Genomic DNA, 24,309 nt, shown 5'->3' with positions numbered 1-24,309 from the left:
AAGGAGTGGCGGGGATAAAACAGACACCCAGTTGCATTTCAACGTCAGACAAAAAACACTCGCAAAGCTTTTTATGTATGTGTGTATTTGAGAGAGAGAGAAAGGGCGAGCTCTCCCATCCTCTGGTTCACCCCCTAAATGCTCGCAATGGCCCCTAACTCAGTCTGGATCTCCCACATGGATGGTGGCAGGAGCCCGACTACTTGAGCTGCCCGCTGCCTCCCCGGGTCTGCGTCAGCAGGAAGCTGGGGTCGGGATGGAGCTGGGCATTGAGCCCAGGCCCTCTGCTAGGGCACGCAGGTGTCTTGACTAGTAGGCTAAATGTCCACCCCAACACACTTGCTATTTTAGGATCAGCACATCCCAAGCGTGGCACATACGCACACTAACGACGTAGTCATTGCTTCTCAGAATTCAATTTGACTTGGCCGTTCTGTGTTTTCATTTGCTGCATCTGGGGAATGGGCAGAAGGAAGGGGAAAAAGAGGAGAGAAAGAGACAGACAAGGGCTGGGCAGGGGGCTGTCGGGGTGCAAGATGGAGGGGGCAGCAGGGTGGGCGCGGAGCGGCTGCAACCGACTCTCCCCCCGGCTGTGTGCAGAGTACAAGGAGTGCTTCTCGCTGTATGACAAGCAGCAGCGGGGCAAGATGAAAGCCGCTGACCTGCTGGTGGCCATGAGGTGCCTGGGGGCCAGCCCGACGCCCGGGGAGGCGCAGCGGCACCTGCAGACGCACGGGATAGGTGAGTGAGCGAGCGGCCCGGGCCGGCAGGTGGGTGCAGACAGTGGCGAGGCGGGCGGGGAGGGGGCACTGGGCAGGGTCCCTACGCTGCTGGTGTGGGACAAAGTCCCTCGGCGAGGACCACTGCCGTGGGCTGAGCCGGAACAGCCCCGCAGTCCACACAAGGCTGAGCCTTGTCCCTGGCAAGCGTCAACGGTTCCGAGCCAGGGAGGAGCCTGCCCGTGTTCTTGGGCCAATAGTGGGATCAGGATTGGAACGCAGTTCTTCTGATTTCAAAGACTGACCTAAAAACGCTGTAAAATGGCCAGAAAACAGGCCGGGAGCAAAGCCACCTGGAACAGGGCCCCGCGGGGCTCTCGGGATGGGGGAGGGCGGCGTGGGTCCTCCTTTTTATTGTTGTTTCCTGTGTTTTCAACTATGGGGCAGCGGCGGGGGGGAGACTTCAGAAAGTTCATGGAAATGGGATTCAAGGAGGCTTATTCTGGTGCCAACGAGGTTGAAATCCATGCATCACCTGCATTTTCCATGAACATTTTGAAAAGCCGCCCTGTAAGACTTCTATGATCAGAAACAAACACGTTGGGTCCTTTTTTCTTTTCCAAGAAAAGTGGAGCGGTGCTGGCCGAGGGACCCTCAGGCAGGAGGAGTGGCCCAGGGTGCAGAAGCCGGGTCTCTCATCGTGGGTTCCCGCCACCTGCCACAGTGCTGGGAGCCCCACGAGGGGGCGCTCGGTGGGCTGATTCCTGATGGCGCCCACTGGCAACTCTGGTGGGGGGGCAGCGGTGGCTTCCTGGCAGGTGCCCCTGTGAGCAGGGAGCTGTGCTGGCCAAGATCCCATGCGTGCTGTCATGGCCCTGGCTGGGCCAGGCCCTGGTGAGCCCAGAGGAGGAGCCAGGGTGGAGGCTGGGATGCAGGCGGTAGGGAGGGGGAAGGGCAGGTGCCCAGGTGGGGCCTGAGGTGCTAGCCTCGTGGGGTCCCCTGTTGCATCCTGGGAGATGTGCTCAGGAGGGGTGGAACTGCCTTCCTCCAGCTCGTGGCTGGGAGGTGTCCTGGGCTGGAGCTCCTGGCTGCTGTCTCCTTAGTAAGAAAACAGGGTGACGGTAACCAGGGTCACGGTGGACTGCTGGGGGGAGGTGCGGGGAGCAGCGGGCAAAACACAGAAAAGCAGTCTATGAGCGGCCTCCCTGGGAACTCTCGGTGCTTCTTAAACAGCTGGCCTGGACCAGCTGCTCCTCCAACGGGCGCCCCTTTCCCCCCTGCCCACCGGCTGGGTCTGGGGTCCCGCAGGCAGAGATGGCGAGCTGGAGTTCTCCACCTTCCTCACCATGATGCACACGCAAATCAAACAAGAGGACCCCAAGAAGGAGATCCTCCTGGCCTTGCTGATGGCCGACAAGGAGAAGAAAGGTTACATCATGGCGTCCGAGCTGCGGTCGAAGCTCACAACACTGGGGGAGAAGCTCACGCACAGGGAAGGTGAGAGCCCAGGACACCTGGCTCCTGGCACAGGGTCAGGGTGTTAGGGGTGGGGGGCTGAGGCCTGCGTAGCCCAGTGCAGGTAGCGGCAGGTGGCAGGTGGCAGTCCAGGTGCGCCCTTGGAGAGGGACAGAGCCCCAGCAGGTTCCCCTGGGTGACGGGACTGTCCGGAGAAGGCCACTCTGGGACCCACAGGCAGTAGAGTGGCTGCAGCATTGCTTTGGCCTCTGCTTCAGTCTAAGCTGTCACCATGCGTCTTCAATTAGGACAGGGGACATCCTGGGAGCACAAGTGTCCCTTTCCAGTGCTGAAGAAACAGAGGGAGGGAGTGGCTCTCACAGGGCTGGAGGGGGACTCAGCTCAGGGGCTGGCCTCTCCCCCAGAGGCGTCCCTACTTGGCTCCCCTGCAGGCCAGGAGCCACAGGGGCTCTGCAGGGACAACGGGGTGGGGGGAGCCCCCAGGGACCTGGGCCTGGCACCCGCCAGCGGCCCAGCTCTCTTCCTGTCTCCAAGCCCTGGGCCTTTGGGGAAAGGCCTGTGCACTCTGCTGGGCCACCAGCCTGCCGGGCACTGTGGACGTCCATCAACTCCCAGGGGCCGGGTTTCTAGGTGGGCTGCCGCGCTCGCCTCTGTGGCCACAAGGGGGCGCAGGAAAGCGGCTTCGGTCACAAGCGCCCTTTTGCTTTGGGCTGAGTCACCAGCAAGCAGGGTTTGGGGCTGTGGTTTGCATCGGGGCTGAATCCTGGCTGGCCCTCTTTCCGGGGCACCTGGGGCACGCGTTTCCTCCCTGGGAGCGAGCACCTTGCACGCGCTCACCTCTGCCAAGCCAGCTGCCCAGGGGGCGCCGCGTTTGCAAACAGCGCAGGAGCGGGCAGTGGCAGCGGCCTGCTGGGGCGGGCAGCCATCACCATCCGCCCTTTCCCTGGGGGTGGGGGTGGGAACCAGGCCCTTCGGGCAGCAGGTGGGGGTGGCTGAATGCCCTCTGTGGGAACCTCTCCAAACCTTCCGTCTGTTGAAGCAGTGGAGGAAGATTCACAGAAATGGGGGTGGGGGGGTAGGGGGCGGGGGCAGGGGGCGCGTTCCAGGAAAGCAGGGAGCCGGGAAGGAAGGTGGCTGGAGCGGCTGGAGGTGGCCGGGGCAGGCAGGCTTCCGCACCCCGGGGGGACAAGGGGAAGGCCACCGTACCCAGGAGGCACCATCAGGTCCAGCCGTGGCCACGCAGCGCTGTCCCTGCTCCGCGGAGGCCGAGCCTGGGCCCTGTCCCCTGGGACGGCTGCAGCCAGCTGGGGACGGGTAGCCGCTTCCCCGTGAAGGCAGAGAAGTCCAGGCTCAGTTTCTAAAAACACCGCGCGCTCAGGCAGCTGGCAGGCGGCTTGGGGCGCTCAGGTTGTCCAGGCGATGCGCTCCGCGGGGCTCCCAGGGCTGCGGGCAGGGCGCCTGGGGCCGGGGCCGGGGCCGACCCAGGGTGGTGGCGTCGCTTTGTGCAGGCGGGCGAGGAGCTGAGCCGGCTCTTGTCGCCAACGCCAGGGACAAGCGGGCATCTTGTTCCAGGAACCCAGAACCAGAGGAAACAGGCAAAGCTTTAGACAGAGTTGGATTTTTTTTTTTCTCTCATAAAATTCTCACGTCCAAAACACTTTTTTAAAGAGGTGAATAGCAGGGGCCCTGTGTCACCAAGCTCTCTCTTGGCGGGGGAGAGGCAGCCAAGGCTGATAGGAAAGAGCTGAGGAAGGAGGGCAGGTGAGGGGCTGGGGCACATCCAGGTGTGTATCTGGCACAGCCGTGAGGCCTGCCTGGGGCACCTGCGGGGTTCCAGCTCCCGGGCTGCTCCTGATTCCAGGTCCCTGCTGACTCGCGGCTCCCTTCCCCCAGGGACTTGGGTCCTGGCCATCCACGTGGGAGAGACCTGGATTGAGTTCCAGGCTCCAGGCTGGGGTCTGGCCCAGCTATTTCAGGCATTTGGGGAGGGGGAGGGACCAGCAGATGGGAGATTTTGTTTTGGCCTCTCTCGGTGTGCCTTTCAAAGAAATACATTTTTATAGTTTTTAGAGACACAGGCAAAGGGGTCAGATGTTTTCTTTACAAGGAAGCACAGGATGGCCTCAGGGTCTGACTCCCGCCCCCTGTGGAAAGCCCAGCTGGCTCAAAATGCAATCAGTGCCCACCCCCCGAGGTGGGGGCTCCCTTCTGGTCCACTGGCTTACTTCCTGTCCACGGAAGCAGGCGGTCGGCCACCCCCGGGCAGCCCTCCCGGGAGCCCGCAGCCACCAAGCGCGAGCTGCCGACGACCATGTGCCCAGCAGCGCCCCTGAGCCACCCCCGGGGTTTGTTGCAGTGGACGAGCTCTTCAAGGAAGCGGATATCGAACCCAACGGCCAGGTGAAGTACGATGAGTTCATCCGCAAGATCACCCTTCCGATGCAGGACTACTGAGCGCGGGGCCGCGGGGAGCGCAGGGGCCCGCAGACCCCAGCGGAGGCGGCCAGCGCAGCCGGGCAGGGCGGTGCCCAAGTGTGCCAGGGGGCGGCCGGCGACCCTAATAAAGGACTTCAGCCTCAGGACCGATTGCGAATGTGTTTATTAACACCCGAGGTCCAGCCTCGGCTGTGCAAACAGCCTGTGGTTTGGAGAGGAGCCTGGGCCCCAGGCCCAGCTGTGTGACTCGGGACAAAGCTCTTCACCTCTGTGCCTCGGGATGCCCCCAAGAGCTGGATCCCGACTCAGCTCCTGGGGTGTATTGAGATGAGGCTGCAGGGCACATCGGGACCCCCGGTTAGCGTGAGGGCGTTTTCCTGAGACGGGCACTCTACCCCAAGCCCCGGTCTGCGTGTGGGCGCTGGCATCACCTTCCACGTTTTCAAGACCAAGCTAGTGCTGGCTGCGAAGCGGCACCGAGCCAAGGGTGGACACACACACCGCTTAGGGCCACGCATCTAGCACCAAGGGCAACTTAAACTCCCACTCCCATCCCGGCGGCCGCGGGGTGGAGGCTGTGGCACCTGCACGCGGTGGGCGGAGCCTCCTAACCTCACCCTAACCACACCCACAGCAGCCAGCAGCCGGGGGCTCGCACTCTGAGCACCTGCACAGAAGGCCTTCCTGGACCCTTTTCTCCTGTGCGCTGGGCCTGACCATGGCCTTAAGCCACTGCCCCAGCACTACTGGGAGTCAGAGGGCGGCGGCCCTCCAGCTCAAGCGCCTTTGGGTCACTTAGGAGGTGCTGCTCAACACTGAGGCGCCCCCGCCCTTGCCGGAGGGACACACGGGGGGTGCAGAGCTCCAGGTAGATGCTCATCCTCGCGTGGACACTGGGCTCTGGGTTGTGGCAGAAGAAAAACACCCGGAGGGGCCGTCACGTCCAGCGGGAGGGTACACAAGCCCCAAGTGCCTCACCGAGGGCTTAGCCCTGCGGGGACCTGCAGCCCTGACAAAGGGGCCGGCTGTTTTCCCAACAGTGTGCTTGCCAATGGCCGCAAGAGCTCCCAGGAGCTGCAGGAAGGGTTCCTGGGGGTGGCGGTGAGCGGCAGGCAGCAAATGCCCCGACACCGATGACGTGAGGTTGCGACAAGTGATTGGGAGCTTGGGTCCTGCGGTGCCGGGGCAGATCCAGGTTTTGCGGGGCGTTGAGCCCTACGTGATTTGGTAGGCTTCTTTAAGAAATACAAACACAGGAGCCCGCACTGTGGTGAGGGGGTGAGGCTGCCACCTAGGACATGAGCATTCTATTCTGTATGGTGGTCTGAGCTGCGGCTGCCCCATCTCCAACCCAATGAACATGCCTGGGGCACTGCCACCCACCGGGGAGGCCAGGACGCAGTGCCAGGCTCCTGGCTTCAACCTGGCCCGGCCCTGGCTGTTGCAGCTATTTGGGGAGTGAACCAGCAGCTGGAAGTGCTTATGTGCTCCGCCTCTTTGGGTAACTCTGCCTTTCAAACAAATATTAAAAAAAAATTACAAAAACAGAAACAGAATGTCTGCGGCTGTTCCCATGACCCTGCAGGAGGCCAGAGCAAGCTGAGGAGCCCTGGTGCTTACACGGGCAGTGCACCTGCTGCTGGGTAGAGACCGAGGCCTTCCAGGTTGTGCTTTCAGATGAAGCTCAAGGGTCAGAGACCCTCTGTTTCAACACCAGGAGGCAAATCCCGCGCAGCCCATCTGCAATACCAGGGAGCAGACAGGAGCCAGACACCGATGGGACAGGAAACGGAAGCTCTGGGCTCTATGAATAAACCACAGCCCTTTCCCTGGGAGCTTTTTTGTCTACATTTACCACTGACTGGTCCCAGTGAGGCTTGCACGCAAGCTTCACGAACCCCACGTGCCTAACAAGAGCCCGAACCGCAGCACACCACAAACACGCCGCTGCAACCGCTCGGCCCTCCTGCTGCGCGCCCGGTGCCTGGGAGGTAGGAGCCCGCAAGGGTTTGGATTTGGGGCCCTTCCGCTGCCGTTGTCCAGGTCTCGTGCTCTCTCCAGTGCAATGTCCAGGGGTTCACCGGGCACCTGGTGTCATTTGCAACAAGAGCCCTCGAACTGCAGCCACTGAACAGATGTAAAGCTGCCCAGACGCTGTGGTCCACCAGGCGGCCCGATTCTGAGAAGAGGGGGCGAGGGCTGTGCGTGAACAACTCCCCTGCCCATGCCGCGAGAGCCAGCCCCGGCCACGCTCCGCAATCCTGCCAGGAGCGCGTTGTGGGTTCCATGGCACTGGCACCTCTCTTGCAGGGGCCCGGCCCCTCATCTATCCAGTGTGTTACTCTTACAGAAGACAAATTAACTGAAGGCTTTTCTTTTATTACATCTAAAGAGCTCTACATAAACAGGTAACATTCAATAGGTAAACAATTTCTTTCCAATGCATGTAATAAATATTTTCACTTGGTACTTTTATACAAACTGACATTGGTCTACTATACATGTTTTAAAAGCCGTTTTACTGGTTTGGCATGCGGTATGGAAATTCTAAGAGAGAAAGTTTAAGGCAATGAATCACAGATTGAAGTTCATGGAATTTATGGTAGCTTTTATATCTGTTTATATACATTTTCCCCTTGTTAATTAAACAATTATCAGCAGCACTCTCTGGGGCCACCAGCTAGTCTCCCTCCTGCTCTCTGAAACCTAAGCTTTGTGTTCAACTAAAAAACAGAATCCAACATGTATTAATAAAACAAACATTCTTACTAAAATAATTTCAAATGTGCTTTAAAGAGTCCTGAAGATCTTTGAGAGTTTTATGTATTTAAAATTCAAATTGTCCTAAAAGCAATGTTCTTTCCGCATTTTAAAATGTACACAGCTGGGATCCATTTTCTCATTCAGATTTCAGACACTTGGCTCAAAGGAAAAAAATGCCAGGAAATCACATTTTTCTGAAGCTTAAGTGAATCTTAAGTCAGTAATGATGCAGAGTTGTGCTAATGTCTAAACTGACAGGAAAAAAATTCCATGCTCAAAATACTCAGTCACCACACGTGGCGTGGTTTCGGTTCAGACTTTTTGTTTTTAATAGATGTGTCCAATAATGCCCACAAAGTAAAGAAAAGCCACTTCAACGCTGCTAGCCCAACAGCGGTCTCATCAGACGTGTGCAGACAGCGTCCGATACACACATGTGCGGACAGACAGCACTGTACGGAGACACAGACATGCGCACACCCCTCGCGAGCAGCCAGAGTGAGGGGGTGGCACAGGTGCCCCCACTCTTCTGGCACTCACTGTCACCATTGGGGCGGGCTGGGGAGCAAGGGAGAGCCGAGCAAGGAAGAGGAAGGGGCGAGGGACTCTCACTGAAGATGCGGAGACGGAGAAGCAGGCCGGACTGGGTGCTGCTGGTGACAGCCCAGGCCAGGGCCGACTTCCGGGGAGCAGGACGCTAGGGAGCGAGCGACCGCCACGACCCAGCACAACACTGTGGAACGTTACCAACGGAAGGAAACAAACTCCTCACAGAGTGGAATGAACTAAAAAGTCAGACACGGAACGAGATCAGGACGAACGCCACTGGACACCGACTTCTCCCTGTCACCCGTCTTCCCTAAGGGCGGCGCAATGCAGGCCACTGAGGGACAGCAGCCCTCCGTCTTCCACAACAAACACCACCGGGCTGAAGAAAGTAGAGGGTGGGTTTCCAACTGAATCATTCAAAGAGCTCCTAATTCAGCATCATATACGAAGTTACTGATCAGAATTCTGAGACCACGAACGACTGAGGAAAAAAAATGAGTAAAGAAAACTATTCAGGATTTTACCCGAAGGAGCTGAATTAACAGAAGTCTGTCTCCTATTGCAATATAAAATCAGAAACTGAAACCCAAATACAAATTCAGACACAAAAATGTAATATTAGGAATTAGCTTTGATTAATATGGTAATGAGAGTTTAGTGTGGACTCACTGTAACACCAGATTCATTTAAAAACTATCTCCTGTGTGAACTGACAACCAATCTGCTTTTCCAAAGTTACAAGTTGTTTCCTGACTACAGCCAGCCACTTCTGTGTGGAGTCCACACGCCCAGGGGAAGACTATGTAACTCACTTGTTACTCACACACACCTGTTTATAAATACATATATACACACACACATATACATAGCAACACCAACTGTTTTTTTTTTTTTCCAAAATTCAAGTCAACAATTTAGTAGCAGAGATGCTGTAGAAACATGTTCTTTTTAGATGCCACACAGTCATGAGAACCATTACTTCTGTCACACAACTGAAGATACAGCCAGCATGAACTCCGCCTGGGTTAAAGCATGTCACTTTGTCACCAATGCAAGATCCCACAGGACCAGTGGACACGCAAAGGTGGTCCTTCATCAGCTCTGAGAACGCTACCAGTTGGGACTGGCATCACCACACCCCTCCTGTGACTTTTTTCCGTTACCTATCCCTGCACTGTCCATCAGCTCAAAGGCAGTGTCCACACCTGAGACCGAACGCTTTCTCTGACGCGGCTTCTGGAGCGCAGGTGAAGCCGCCTCTCCTCCCTCCCCACCCTGAGCAGCAGCTGTCAACATTACACATCCGATGAGCAAGAGCAGATCAGACTGACCCACGCGGTTTTAAAAAGTGACTTTCCCGTGTCATGGTTGTCATGAGAAGGTGAAGAAAACGACCACGGCAGACAGGCTAAGGGAATAAGAACACTCAGAGCCAGAGTGGAAAAGAAGTGGATCAAGTCCACGTGGAATTTCAACTGCTCATCAACTGCTCACATTCCTACAGACGGACGTGCAGCACTGCGTTTTCCAGAGAGAACGCCCCTTTGGGATAACGGACTTGTCTCTCCTCCTGAGGTGGCGTCACCTTACCTCTGTCGGCTGCACAGGACACCCAGCAGGGCTTCCTAAGCACTTTTCCATCGTCCTTTGGCATGAGTGATCTTCCATGAAAACTTGCTACCCTGTGGCCAAACACGCAGGTAGTCACAGGCTGGGTGTAGACACGCAATGCTGGCAATCCGGGCTGAGAATCAAGAACTAGACGGATGCGCATTACCCCAGGTCTGCCAAGCCCACTCCCCACCCGGGGGGGCTCTCCTCCATTAGCCTAAGGCAAATCCTCAGGGGAGAACACCTGGCGGAGAGAACACGCAACTGGGCTGGTTGCGAAAAGGGCTCCCGTGTGAGTTCAAGACCCTCAAAGCAGTTTGAAAGAAGCAGGCAACGGATGTGTGAACTGAACGCAAACTCGGGAGGAGAGGGAACAGCAACGACAGAAAAATATCCACACAGACACACGCACGCACGAGCCATGTCCTGGAAATACAGGAATGCAGTGGGACAGATGAAACTTATAACTTAAGGCTGGATAAAATATGCACACACACACACGCAGACAGAATCCAAGTCTGTCATATTTAGAAAATGGAAATCAAACCATCCCCCCAACCCCTCCCCACAACAAAGCCCACAATTTAAAACTTCATACATGCAATTCCTTTTCTGTTATTGCAAATAAAATAATGCCATTGAAGTAAAATAAAACCAAAACCAGAGGACAACTGATGAAAAATCTTCAGAATCCAGGAAAAAATGAACTGAAGGTGGTTTGTGGGTGCTTGATTTTTCTTTTTTCTTTTCTCTTTTTTTTTTATAAGTGTTTTATCAGACAGGCAGTCTTAGATTTATATACAAAAGTAAAACTGAAAATATAGTTTTGTTCTCTGTACATTTCTTTTAATTTTTTCCCTAAAAAAAGGAAAAAAACACGCTTGTGTACTTTTCTAAACAGAATAAGGTAAAACAGCACAAAGTTCTCTTCTTTCTGCCGAGTTCATTGACTCTGGGCCGGGGGCTCAGTCCAAGGAGATTATGTCTGGGATGATGCCGAAGATGGACGCCGTGTCCGTGCCGCTCCTGCTGGCCACCGGGTGGCTGTGGCTCTCCCGCAGGCTGTTGGAGGACACGAGGCTGCTGTTACTGCCACTGCTGCTCCCGTTGGTGGTCGGCAATGAGGTGCTGCCTCCTGCACTCAGCTGATCGAGAAACATCTGCGAGGAGGTATACGGGAAAAACCGCGAGGAGTGCAGGAGGTCCTGATCGTCCGAGACGGCGGCGGCGGCGGCGGCCAGCAGCGAGGTGTTGTAATGCTGGGGGGGGGGGCAAGGGCCGAGACACGTTAATGCTAACGACACAACCAGCCAACCCCTTTTCTGCAGAGTGCACTCCTACTGCTACTGCGTCCTGAGGATCGGTGGTTTCCTAAACGTGTGCAAAACCCAATGGCCTTATGTAATGACTAACTATCTCTGAGACACATCTTTCCATCCGGAACTGGAAAATAGTAATTTTTTGTTTTAATTTGTAAGGCAAGCAATTCTCAAAATTCTACTTGCCAAAGAAGAATATGGCCAGAAGCAGCAGCACAGTCCACCCGCTTTCTCCTAAGGAGTTCCAGTCACACGGCACTCAATGATGGGGCCACGTCCGGGCACCGCGGCAGCAGGCAATGCCTTCGTTACCTGGACCCTGCAGCACGCTCACCCAGAGCTGGGCGGCCGCACCTGCCACCCACCTGCACCACACAGCATGGCCTGTGGCTCCCCTAACACGGCTTCTCCTCCTGTGACTTGTCTACTTTATAAACACTTTAAGTCTTAAAACTTTTTGACTATTTAGTAACACTTAGCTTAAAATACATACTATACAGCTATATAAAGTTTTTTCCTCATATCTTTATTCTATAAGCATTTTTGGACTAAATTTTCAGAAAATATTTTTATTAAAAATGAAAAACACATGAGCGCAGGCTACACTGGGTGAGGATCTCGCCTGTCGCTGTCTTCCGCCCCTGCCTCCTGTCCCGCCGGCAGGCCAGCGGGCCACAGCACACTCGCGCCGCTGTCTCCGCCGTCTGGCCTGCTGACGGAGCCCCGCCCGAGGGCCGCTCTCTGTCCAGGCCGTCTGTCCAGGCGGTCTGCTGTCGGGCTGTCGGTCACCACAGGCTTGCTCACAAGCAGCGGCGCCCGTGAGGATCCTTGTTTAGTTATGGAGCATGTCCCGCTTGGGGCCCATGTTCCACGCTTCTTAGGGAGCGTGTCAGGCTGTGCAGGCCTTCTGCTCAACGTCACTGCAGACCTCTGGGCAGCGCCCTCTCCTCTCGCACTGCCCTTTCCTCTGGCCCCTCTGCACCTCCTCCCTCCTGGACTCCTCAGGAAGCAGCTCCGGCAGCCCCTTGGGTCATCCTCACCCGCCCGGCTCAGCCCCAGCCTGGATGGCTGCTGCCACCTCTGCGTCCTTGGCACATCTTCTGAAGTCACGGATGACTCTCTTGCAGATGCCAACCATGTACTCCTGGGTGACGCCACAGCAGGCCCACGCAAGGTCCGGGGAGTCCTTCCAGGGCTGCACCTGTGTCTACGCAGCTGTGGTAGCCTGGGCAAAGATCTCCCTTGCATAGAGGGAGGGCCTTATGAATCTTCACCCACTGGCTGGATCTGAGTCTGGAGGAAGAAACTGTCCTTTCATCCCGGGACAAACGGCACCACAGAAAAGGCGCTGGGAGCCTTACAACAGTCACCAAAACCCTGAAGGCGTGTTGCCCTCCACCCCGTACTTCTCCAGTGCTCTGGCAAAGCAATTCAGGAGGGCATCTCGGAGGAGGGGCGGGGCCATCCGTGACTTGCTGCTGCTCCTGCAGTGCGTGCAGTGTGTGCTTGCTGACAGGCTCGAAAGCCCTGGCACTCGCACCGTGCCACATCACGCTCGGCTTCACGGCCCGCAAGCCAGACTGTTACCCTAGCCGCGAAACCTGGCACTGGCCTGGCCTCCTCATGGACGAAGTCCTTGCGGGCATCCGTTTCCAGGACAGGGAGGCATCCTCCACAGTGAGGATCAGCTCCGGCAAGGAAGGCCCCTCCGCAGTCAGCCGATTCCATTTCCAACAGCTCTTTCTTCGGCTGCCGTCGCATCAGCACGTGCGGATCCACCGCTCACCTTCACGATGCGTGATGAATGAGGCCTCTCGGGTGTTCACGTCACCCACAGCTGGCAGTGAGCTCAACATCGAAGCTGAGCCTGGCCTCTTTCAACCTTGCAAACTTCCGTTCTGATCAGAGCTTTGGCTACGATCACCATGGTGCCAAGAGGGATGAGCCTGTCACCAACCCAGGTCAGCACAAGTTTCTCCACCCTTGGTGTGGGCCCCTCTGGCCGTCTCACTGGTCCTGCTGCCTTCAGTAAAGCGGCTCCTCCAACAGCTTCCTTTCCTCCACGTCTGTCCATCAAGACAGGAGCTACCTCGCCATGGGACAGGCCTGACTGCTGAGCGACACCGTCATCCATTTTCTTTTTTCTTTTTTTTTAGATTAATTTATTTGAAAGGCAGCGTCACAGAGAGCGAGAGGGAGAGACAAAGAGATCTTCCAGCCTCTGGTTCACTTCCCGAGATGGCCGCAACAGCTGGGGCTGGGCTAGGTAGAAGCCAGGAGCCAGGAGCTTTATCTGGGTCTCCCACGTGGGTGGCAGGAGCCTAAGCACTTGGGCCAGCTTCCCCTGCTTTCCCAGGCCCATTAGCAGGGAGCTGGATAGGAAGTGGAGCAGCCAGGACTCGAACTGATGCCCATATGGGATGCTGGTAACACATGTGGCGGCTTTACCAGCTACACCACAGAGCCAGCCCCCATCACTGATTTTCAACTTTCGTTAATCACCTTATATTTTGTTTCTGGGTCAATCAGTGTGGCTTCTTACTGGGCAGTGTCAGCGAGGGGTTTTCTACATTTAGGGACCTCAGCGAACCAAAGAAATCAGATTAAATCAAGCACGCTCTAGAAGGGCACAATCAGTAGACATGAGAGAGAGGGCTGCTGCCAATGAAGTGTGGCATACTTCTGAAACTCTCCTGTTCATCGGTAGGGTTAGCAGGAGCCGGTCAAAAGTTACCAATGTGGTGTGGTGTAATAGACATAAGCCAGTGAGATGCTTTTGATCACTATCAAGTGTTATGCAGTGAGCATAACTGTACATGCTGTGCTCGCCCGTGACTGGCAACGCTAGGTCTGCTTATCCCCACACCCACGCACGCACAGGAAGGCAGTGTGCTGACGTGACCCAACTGTGATGTCACTGGGCTACAGCAAGTCATCCTCTTGTGAGCCCTCAGCACGGGGATGGTCTACGCCGTGTGGCGTGTGACTGCGTCTCCAGGAATCGTCTCTCCATCCAGCTGCCTGCAGCTGCTCTTCCAGACAGTACTGCGAGCCCACAGACGGATGCAGGCTCTACTGAGGCCAGGGCTCTCATCCACACTCCCAGACCTAACTATAACAGGCATGGGTCACTCTGAATTTTCCAGAGAAATGTATTCTGCCTCCTGGATAACATATTAGACTTTTAAATATTTTGAATGTACAAGTAAAATAATGGTAACTTTTTTCATGTAACATACCTGATTGTCTCCTGATAAGAAAGGGAAGAAATCTAATCCTATGGGAGAGAAAAATTATTTTAGTTTTGGAAAAAACAAAAACAAAAAAACATAGTAAAACCCCTTTCCAAATGCCCAGTACTTGGAAAACAAACATAAATCCTAACTCCTCTGCCTTTTGGAATCTGACTTCAAGCTGAGTGTCCTGCGCCTCTCCCTCCTCTGAATGCTGAGGGCGCGGCGCAAGCAGAGACGCCGCCTCCCCGCACCTCTGTCTGAGCAGCTGGGGACCGGCTGCTGGCCGCGCACCGGCCCGCTCTCCTCCATTCCTCTCATTCCCCCTCACAGGCACCTCGTGAGGCATCTGATCATTTCTGGCCTCATTTTGCAGAGGAGAAAGTTTGAAGTTCCAAGAGTAATAAGCAAGCCACAGCCCAAATTTTCCTTTTCTTCCTCAGAGTTGCTCACTGCCACCATCTGTACCAGACTGTAACTTGGAATCTCTGCAGCGGCCAGAGCCCGGGGTGGGGGGTGGGGGGGGGGGTGGGCCTCCCTGCACCCATTCTCGACTGTGATGTGGTCAGGAGCAAAGTAAACAAGGCGACTGAGATGCCTCGGGAGGACAGCTAAACCCAGGGCAAAGCGTACCACCAGCACATGGAGACCACGGGGCCCACGCGCTGCCTGCTCCTCATTACAGCTCAAGTGCTGACTTAGCACCGCGATCCTTAGGAGCGACAGTATGCTTCAAACATTAAGACAAAAGCTACGGAAAGGCATCTAACCAACAGTTAAGGGCAAATGGAACTTCTGGACTGTGGACTTGGGAGAATGGTAGAGGAAAATTTTCACTGTTTTGTATGGAATTCACTACAGTGAGCATATATAGCTTTTAAAAACGGATCCATAAAAATTGAACATATTCATGGGATATAATATGGGCTTTCTGTAATAACAAAGAAAAATATTCCTGCATGACTTGATTAATTTACAAATTACTAAACTACAAAGATATGAAAACTAACAATACTTTCCAATAGTGCAAATGATTATTACGAACTCCAAATACATTATACAAATGAGTGACAGTTCTCACTGCTTTTAATTCACTAGAGCAAAAGAGAAAACTTGCAAGTCTCTCAATTCAGCATTACCTAAAAGATAATACAGCAGTTACCCACAATGACTGGGACAGATTCGTGACCATGTTCTATTATTTCTCTCAATCCCTTGGGGCCTGCTCTCCCAATCTTCCAGTTCTTGCTCAGGCGCACCCACAGAGGACCACACGGATCAGAGGAATGCTTGATGCCGTGTGACAACTCGGAAGCCACGGCGACTCACCTTGCAGGTCGTAAGGCATGGGCGTCATGTGGAAAGGATGCCTGTAGTCTTGGATGAGGGACGTGTTGATGTAGCTTGTGTCCACAGCAGGAAGGCTGGGGGTGCGAGATACTGGAGATGCTTGATGTGGAAGACTTAAAATGCTGTAAGAAGGAAATGTTCGCATAATTTCCATGAGTTAGTTGAAACAGGTTGCATTTCACTACGAGCCCTAGCTTTTGTGCTGGATATCAAAGCAAAAAACGGGCAAAGTGATATACAATTTACACAATCCACAATGATGAGGAAATAATCTGCCCAATTAATATAGCATTTTATGGAGGCTACAGAGAGAAACAGATGCATGCAATGGTATCCAGCATCCATACGCACAGATTACACAGTCTTTGAGACACCATCATCTACACTTTGAGAATGTAGGGAAAGGCATGTCTAAGCCACTTCAGCAGGATACATGTGAAAAGCACCTACGTGAGTTTCATGAGGACCAAAACTGGCTGGTATCTGTCTCGGTACATCCAATGTCCAGCACCTCTGTCAGCACACTGTTGGCATAAAAGCCTTGTAGAACTGAAACAAGAGGTGCTCCCAGTGGAAAGGTGGAGAGTTTTTGTTTGTTTGTTTGTTTGTTTTTTAAAGATCTATTTTATTTATTTGAAACACAGAGTTACAGAGAGAGAGGTCTTCCATCCAATGGTTCACTCTCCAGATGGCCACAACGGCTGGAGCTGTGCCAATCCGAAGCCAGGAGCCAGGAGCTTCCTCCGGGTCTCCCACACGGGTGCAGGGGCCCAAGGACTTGGGCCATCGTCCACTGCTTTCCCAGACCATAGCAGAGAGCTGGATTGGAAGTGGAGCAGCCGGGACTAGAATCGGTGCCCATATGGGATGCCGGCGCTTCGGGCGAGGGCTTTAACCCGTTGCGCCACAGCGCCGGCCCCAAGTGGAGAGTTTTTAAAGGAAGAAGAGCATAATCAGAACATGAAAAAAAGGAAAAGAGTGAAATGTCTATATTAGCTGAGTATTCAGATCTTGTTTCTCTTTAGCAAAATATAAGGAAAAGGGAAAAAGGAAGGAAGGAAGCAAGGAAAGAGAAAAGTATGAATGTGACTAATTTGGAGAAGAAAATGAAAGAAATGTAACCACCCTGGGCAGAAACAGGGTTGTAGGTTATCCCAGTCATACAAAAAGCTCACAGGCATTACATTATAGAAAACCAAGAAGCAGCAAGGGTTAAAGAGGCTATATTTGGTTTTGAATGCTTCATATGAAGTTTTTTGGGTGTGGTGAGGCAATTTCAAAGGCACAGAATATTTCAAAAGATGCCCAGGTTGGGTTTCTGGGAACAGAGTTCTAGTTAGGACCATCTACCTACCACGTTTTCATCAATGGGGTATGAAATATACAACACACTCTCATCTTCCTTGTGAAAGTGTCTCATCTAATGGAAAATTAATTAAATCTCTTACATCTACAAAAACTACCATGTTCCACTAGCCATGTCCTCTGACAGTGCCCAGGGGACTGCAGGAGAGAAGAAAGCATTCGAGAGGCTCATCTCGGGGAACATCTCAGTACACTGAACGGTACGGTACACTTCTGGACAAATGGACACTCAGTGGAACTCTGGCCAAGTGGTTTTACAGTTAGTGACTTCTGCTTCTTCCTGGCCCCTGGCTGGCTGCTGTACTTGCAATTTTGTGATAATGCTTTGAGATGCTTTTCCACCTTTATTCTGCACAATAACTAACACACACACCACGCTGGGCTTAGTTCTCTAGCTACTGGCGAATCATGCTGTAAAATGGCTACTACTGTGGTGTATTCTCCTTCTAAAGATCTTGTAAATTGTCAGGTTTCTTGTTTTACCTGAAAATAGAAAAAGGACTGGCATCTGCAAATACTGTATCTGGGTTCAATTAGTCACTGGGAAACTCAGGAAGTAGTTAATACATCTAATGTAATTTTTTCAAACATTAACACACAGAGCTATTTTTATAGACATAGCAAAGTAAATATCTAAAAAGTTTCCTTGAAGGAAAAAAAACATCTAGCCACATGGGAAAACTATAGCATAGTTTATGTGTATTATATGTATGTACACACACACACACACACACACACACAGGACTGTTATCACTATTCTAAAGAACCAACATACATAATGATGCATATTAACTCAAAAGTATTCACATACCTAGAAGTTTAAGAAATATCTTTTAATGTTGCCAATTATGGTCTTAAAAACTCACAACACAGTTGTCCCTCAGTATCTATATCAAAATCTGTAGATGTTCACAATAGCCCAGTATTTGCATAAAACCCACACGGTCCTTCTGGGTACTGTGAGGCAGCCCTGGATGACTTACAATACTCACACGAAGTGCATGCTTTGTAACCAGCTGTGATACTGCATTGCTTAGGGAATAATGGCAAGGAAATTTTTTTTTAAGTCTACAGGTGTTCAGTACTGGTGTGATTTTTTTTTTTCTGGATATTTTCAGTCCACAGGAGATGTAGAAACATCAGATATGGATGGCTGACTATCTATTTGGTCAGACTATGGTCTGATACTTATAAAACAGCTTGGAATTTGCATTCTATAGATATTTATTCTAACCATGCTGGCTTTAAGTAAACTGACCTTTGCTCCCCCTCAGTTTCTCAGGTCAGTACAACAGCAAGGTCAGGTTTGCCACGTAAGGGCTGTCAAGGTGGGATTCCCTCAGAGAAACTGTTCATAAACTGGTTTAAATATTTACTGTGTTTAGAATAATGGTACTGTTTTTTAATGTCTTCATTTCTGTCCGCATACTCAAATAAACAACTCCTGAATGCAATAACCCGTGTAACGCTTGCTTTAAATATTTTTTGATCTCATCATGCCTATCAGACCTGAAAAAGATTTTCTTTCAAGCACAGAAACGTCTACTCTTGGCCTGGTAGCAATGCTCCCCCTTGAACCTTGAAATCCATAGCAACGCCATTTATGGACTTCCCTCTCCCCCTCACATCCCTTCCTAATGGGTTACTTTTTGTTTGAAGACTTTTTAAATAGCTCCTATTCAGTTTCAAAGGGCTACGTCATTCTCTTGAGATGCACCCAGAACGGGGCACATCTATTTGTAGGTTTCCCATTAGCAGGCGACAGCTATGCCACACTACACACAAAATCTCCCTGCTGAGCATCCCCAATGTGTTTCCGGGACAAACAGTCTGCTTCAGAGTGCAGGTAGAGTTTGCTGCTGCTTCTGTCATCTCCATAGTGTTCAGCTCTGTATTTACTCATTACACTACCATGCATGTTTAGCACAGGTTGTTTTACACAAAGTAGATTAACAGTGCTTCCTGAGCTAAACAGAAGTAGCCAAGGTACACTATCATTGATCTATGACTAAGAGGAAATACGGGAAACAAGTCTGCGTCCTGCAGCCGAAGTCATCTCTGACCTCCTTCACTGCCAGATCACAAACACCCTGAGGCCCAGGTCCACATCACCTAGGCTTCCTCTGCTTTCCAACGGGTCAACCTTCCAGTGAACAAGTGTTCTAGATCTGATGGACAGTAGCAGGGTCACCTGGGAACACAGCAGGAATACACACTGTCCCAGCCCCCACCTGGCACGGGGGAGCAACCGCGTATTTTGATAAGCTCTCGGTAAGTCTCATCTACACTAAAGTCTGAGAATTGCTTTTGATACTACACTATATCCAAGCGCCCTTCCAGTGCATCATCTGAACTCTCAAGAATATCACACACAAGGAAAATTCAACCTATTCTTTGATTGCCAAATTGACAACCAAGCACAAATCATTTAATTCAGCAGCTCTTTAATTACTACTTACTAAGTTACCTTTCACACTGAGTTCTGACCTCAGTACTTACCCTTTATTATTGAGTGGCGACGTGGGGGACAGGGAAGGGCAGGTCCTCTTGGCAGATGGCTCTTCCTCCTCCTCGTCAGATGAGCTGTCAATGGTTAGATCAATCACCTCGACTTTCTTGTTTTTATTTGAGGACGAGTGGTGGGAAGTCACCTGATGCTCCAATGTGGAGCTCAGGCATCCTGTGTGGGAATGTTTAGAAAACAAGGCACAGAATATCCATGACACGCCCTGCTTTTCTCAGAGTGGAAACCCAACTGAGTTTAACAAAACTTGTTTTGAAAGACAGTTGTGAATTTGGGTAAACAATCAAAATAACTATCAGAATAAAAGTCGTTTGAGAACAGACTGTATATTATATATATTTTTCTGTACAGTACAGTATAAAATCACATAAAAATGGTGATATTTTTTAAAACCTCATGGCCTCCTTCCAGCAAAAACATATTAAAAGCCAATGAGGAAAAAAAAATGCAAAAGAACCATTCATTACTCTGTCTCAAGTCTGTTAAAAATGACTTATTAGGTTACTTTGAAATCTTTTATCAGAAAATTTTAAAAGCTGGCAAAGAAAGGAATTAAGAAGTAGTTCTACTACTTCTAAGCACTTAATGAAGAGCTTAGTAAGAATCACTGGAAATCTCCATAAGCTACTCATTTTTTTAGAAAAGTATGAATTCTGATATTGAAAACCAGGGCTTGCAGCAGCAGGGAGGCTGCCCCACCCTCGTGAAACATGATCACTTACCGTCGACTCCGTTGTAAGAGGCAGGAACTTCCTGTACTTCCTTTTTGGATCTCATGGGTGCCCAAGAGCCATCCTCCTTAAATTGTATTTCATCACAGTCTGTACAGTATTTTAGGATTTCCATAAATAAGCTACAAAAAAAAAATTGTCCTTGGAATATCCCATTTTAAATGAAGACAAATTAGAAATATTACTGTTCAAGAAACATTCAGGCTGTTTAGGTTTTGTACAAGTATGAACAGGGAAAGAGAAAGCAGAACAGGCAAATTACAGTTGTTCTCAAAAACCACTGCTAAGTAGGAAAACTGTTACTAAAACTATGGATGAAAAAATTACATTTTTAAAGATTCTAATAACATGCAAAAATGTTTACAGAAAGCGAAAAAAGGCCAAGAAAACAAAATGATGAATCCAAAATAAAACTGTGTCTGGGTAGCAGTAGAAGAGCAGTTACAGTGCTGACTTTCAGGATTATTTTTCTTTATACTTTTCAAAAATTCCAAACTGCCTGCACTAAGCAACTCTTATCTGATAAACTGCCTCCCTGAAAAAGCATCATGCAGACATCTTCAAACACAGATATTTACAACGAAAGCAGAACATCACGGTCAAATTCTTAGGTTATAAAGTTAAATGAAACAAAAGAATAAATATCCTGAACAACAAACAATCCCAATTATGTGAAAGCAAAACCTAGAAAATTATACACCAAAAAGAGCTCCTTCCTGAGCTGTCCAATGTGTCTTACAAAGAATGTTTGACAGCTTTCATTACAAGAAAGGGGGAACCTCAAGGCTACGCAGCATGCAGAGTCGGTGAGCCGCCACTACCCAGGTCATCCGCAAGCCTCACCCTCATCTCTGAAGAGGTAAGCAGATACACCCAGGGCACGGGGTTTGTAGCTACACCAAGCTCTAGGTTACACTTGTGCCCACACATACATTCCATTTCTGATGTTACCATTTCAGACTCCTGTGTTTCTCAAAAGTAAGTTGCTTTAAGTGTTTTGCAGGAGAGTGCAGGAAATACTCTTTTTCATATTTTTGCTCAGGAACGAACGAACGAAAGAAAGAAAGGCTACAGAATAATAGGGGTAAATCTCAAAGAACATCCCAAGACGTCTAATAAGAACATAGTATTAACAACAAACACGTAATTATTATAATGCTTTAGATTAAAAAAAAAAAAAAGGAAAGAAGAATAAAGAGGAAATGGATAAACAAAGGAGGCTGCTAGCCAGTGTGCTGATCAGTTGTAGGAACCCTACTGTGGGAGAACAGGCCAAAACTGAAGCTTGATCCAATCTCCAGAAACAGGCTAACTTCCACTAAAAACTCCACTTTTTTGATGAGCTAGAGTTAAACCGAATTTCGTAATTCTTTCATGCCTTCTCCAAATGGTTAGCATATATGGGGACAGGTGGACTCATGTTAGGAAACATGCATACCCTGCTCAAAAACACTGGTGCTTTAAAAACGGGAAAACGTTAGAAGGCATACACAGTAAAGTATGCTTTTTTTTTTTTTTTTTTTTGACAGGCAGAGTGGACAGTGAGAGAGAGAGAGAGAGAGAAAGTTCTTCCTTTGCCGTTGGTTCCCCTACAATAGCCGCTGCGGCTGGCGCACCACGCTGATCCGAAGGCAGGAGCCAGGTGCTTCTCCTGGTCTCCCATGCGGGTGCAGGGCCCAAGCACTTGGGCCATCCTCCACTGCACTCCCTGGCCACAACAGAGAGCTGGCCTGGAAGAGGTGCAACCGGGACAGAATCCAGTGCCCCGACCGGGACTAGAACCCAGGGTGCCGGTGCCACAGGTGGAGGATTAGCCTAGTGAGCCGCAGAGCCGGCCGCATTTTCAAACAAGGGGACATCACACTAAAAAGGAAAATCTTCACACTACTACTTAATTGCTATGAAAATACTGACTTCAAGAGCCATGAAAATCTTACAAATGCGTAACTGAGAAAACATTACCTGTAGAATTTTTATTCCAAACTCAAAGGATAACAGACCCAGGTATGAGGAAGAGAAGTTGACATACCCATCTATAATAAGGTGTTCATACGGAGCCTTCTTATCACACACAGGACAAACCCAGGTTGGTTTTTTCTCGTTCATCTGAATATACAGAGTTGCATCAAAGCACTGCAGATGGGAGCAGGTAAGGGCCCGGCACGGAATTGTCAGCCGCATCTTACCGAGCTTTCAAAGAGAAGGAGAGAGCAGACGTTACGCCTAACAGTTGTCTGAAAAGTAAGCTCTGATAAAAAGCTCCTGAAACACAATACGTATGAGTTCTCACTTACAGCATTCTATATTTACTTTTCATCAATGTGAAAGAACATTAAATACATTTTCTGTGAAACATCTACAGGCTAAAAAAGTACACGATTTCTTTGGATGTCAAACACATGAGGAGAGAATGCCAACCATAAAGGTTATTTACTCCACAGCCTATGGATCAGCTTGTGGTGGGTGGGGCAATGAACCCTTTGAAATCATATGCGCAACCAGGTATAAGCACTTTTCTGAAGAGGACTTTCACCAGATCCTCAAAGCAGTTCCTGATTCCGCAAAAGGGAAGCACCATTTAACTGGGGATTCGAGACAAGAATGTTTTAGTGAATACTGCAGAGACACAATATTCACTATCAGTTTTATCTCTGAATGAAAGTAGCTCACTGGACCAAACGATCAATATCAATCAGTCCTCGTGAAGCTTCACATAATTGCTAGGTGGCAGCTCTGAGGAGGAAGGCAGGGGTGTGCTCTCCCTAATCCACCCCACCGGCACCACCACCACAGGCAAGGCAGCACCTGGCCCTGGCCCTCCGCCCGGCCAGCATGCCAGGAGACTTCTCCCCTGCTGCCAACGTTGCTTCAGCTGACACAGGCTGAGCTGATCCCATGAGTGAGGAAATCTGCTCCACCTGGTCTTCGAGCTACTGCGCTTTGGCCCGAAGCAGAGAGAACGCCCAGAGATCTGCACAGGGAGCTCGCCCATCAACTTCCGTCCCTGAGGTCACCTAGTACCATCGTGGGGACCCCAAAGCCCACACAGCCTATGCAGTACAGTTACCTACTTTCAATAACCACGTTATTTCCTGAACACCAGGAAAAGATTTCCCACATATCTCTACACTCGAAAAACAGAAATGCTCGCAAAGGGTATGAGTTCAATGAGGAAAAGATTCTTGGCTTAGAGAATTTCAGGGAAATGTGCAATTTCCTAGTCTACCAAGGAAATTAACTGTCAGCTGGAGCCCAAAATTATTGTTCTGGTACCAATGATTTACTGTGCCTCTAGGAAAGGCACTTAACCTTTCTGGGCCTCTTTTTCTATCTGTAAGCACCACTGCTTCCTCCTTACTGCAACCATACGTAGTGATAAGGAATGAAAAAGGACGTTATACACCTTTCATAAGGGAGACACAGTGCTTCCTACTATCAGAAGTACAGACAGCAGCGCCTCAGAGTTTTGGTCAGCCCCCTCCCCTGTACTTCCAACACTACCCCATGCGCACAGTTCCATTACCCATTTATCTCTGAGCTTCCTCTCACTGAAGTTAAGTGGGAGTCATCTCCTGGCCCTCGGCACGGGGAGATGTGCCTGCTACACTCCGGGATGATGGTCCCGTGCACCATGGGCACTTCCAGGAGGGTCACTCATGGTGGTGCGCACGGCAAGCACACGGCCAGCAAGCCCGGAGTATGAGTTCTGGAGATAGAGTTCTTCGCTCTGAATTCTTGCCCCAATTACTTACAGTGTGAATCCTGAGTGTTATTTAGTCATTTGTAAGGGGATAAGAAGAGCATCTACCCCACAGAATAAGTTTATTACACAGTGCCTAGTGCATAGTAAGTTTTCACTAAATATCAGCCTTCTTAATTAAAGTACAGAAATATATTTGCTTTAGAGCATTTGTATGCTAGGAGGTCCACCCAAACTGCAGCTCCACCATTCTTCTATACTATGCTCACACCTAACAGCTTTGATTCCATTTTTACAATTTGACTTACATGAATACTTGATAAAAAGGCCAAACAACAAACTAGTTCCTGGAACAGAAAAGTCATCACCTATTCACATCCAGAAACATTTTCCAGGTGACACTGTTTGGTGGTACCAAAATAAATGTTTGTAAATGTTCTAAATGTTTATAAGTCAGATCTTAGCGTACTTGTGAAGTACAAATTCCTACCAAGTAGGTATTTTTGCTTCTGCCTTACCACTAAGTAGAGAAA

The 24,309-nt window shown here is 50.5% G+C and overlaps 2 protein-coding genes across 6 annotated transcripts in view; one reads left to right on the top strand and one right to left on the bottom strand.

Moving 5' to 3' along the window:
* Nucleotides 1–4,777, top strand: part of CALML4 (calmodulin like 4) — a 389,480-nt gene extending 384,703 nt beyond the window's left edge. For both annotated transcript variants that reach the window (XM_070054408.1, XM_008268840.4), the window contains exons 3-5: nt 601–741; nt 2,028–2,216; nt 4,552–4,777. In XM_070054408.1, coding sequence (XP_069910509.1) covers nt 601–741; nt 2,028–2,216; nt 4,552–4,649 — 428 coding nt within the window. In that variant the 3' untranslated portion in view covers nt 4,650–4,777. The remainder of the gene's footprint in view (nt 1–600; nt 742–2,027; nt 2,217–4,551) is intronic.
* Nucleotides 4,778–6,989: 2,212 nt separating this feature from the next.
* The window catches only part of PIAS1 (protein inhibitor of activated STAT 1), a 143,339-nt gene continuing 126,019 nt past the window's right edge, over nt 6,990–24,309 (bottom strand). For all 4 annotated transcript variants that reach the window (XM_008268843.4, XM_051822324.2, XM_051822325.2 and 1 more), the window contains exons 9-14: nt 22,106–22,266; nt 20,068–20,198; nt 19,321–19,501; nt 15,436–15,578; nt 14,113–14,150; nt 6,990–10,813 (exon numbers count right to left, since the gene is read on the bottom strand). In XM_008268843.4, the coding sequence (XP_008267065.1) occupies nt 10,520–10,813; nt 14,113–14,150; nt 15,436–15,578; nt 19,321–19,501; nt 20,068–20,198; nt 22,106–22,266 (948 nt within the window). In that variant the 3' untranslated portion in view covers nt 6,990–10,519. The remainder of the gene's footprint in view (nt 10,814–14,112; nt 14,151–15,435; nt 15,579–19,320; nt 19,502–20,067; nt 20,199–22,105; nt 22,267–24,309) is intronic.

Source organism: Oryctolagus cuniculus, chromosome 12, assembly GCF_964237555.1.
Source record: "Oryctolagus cuniculus chromosome 12, mOryCun1.1, whole genome shotgun sequence".
Lineage (NCBI taxonomy): Eukaryota > Metazoa > Chordata > Mammalia > Lagomorpha > Leporidae > Oryctolagus > Oryctolagus cuniculus.
The sequence above is the reverse complement of the archived record's forward strand: the minus strand, read 5'-3'. Positions and strand labels throughout refer to the sequence as shown.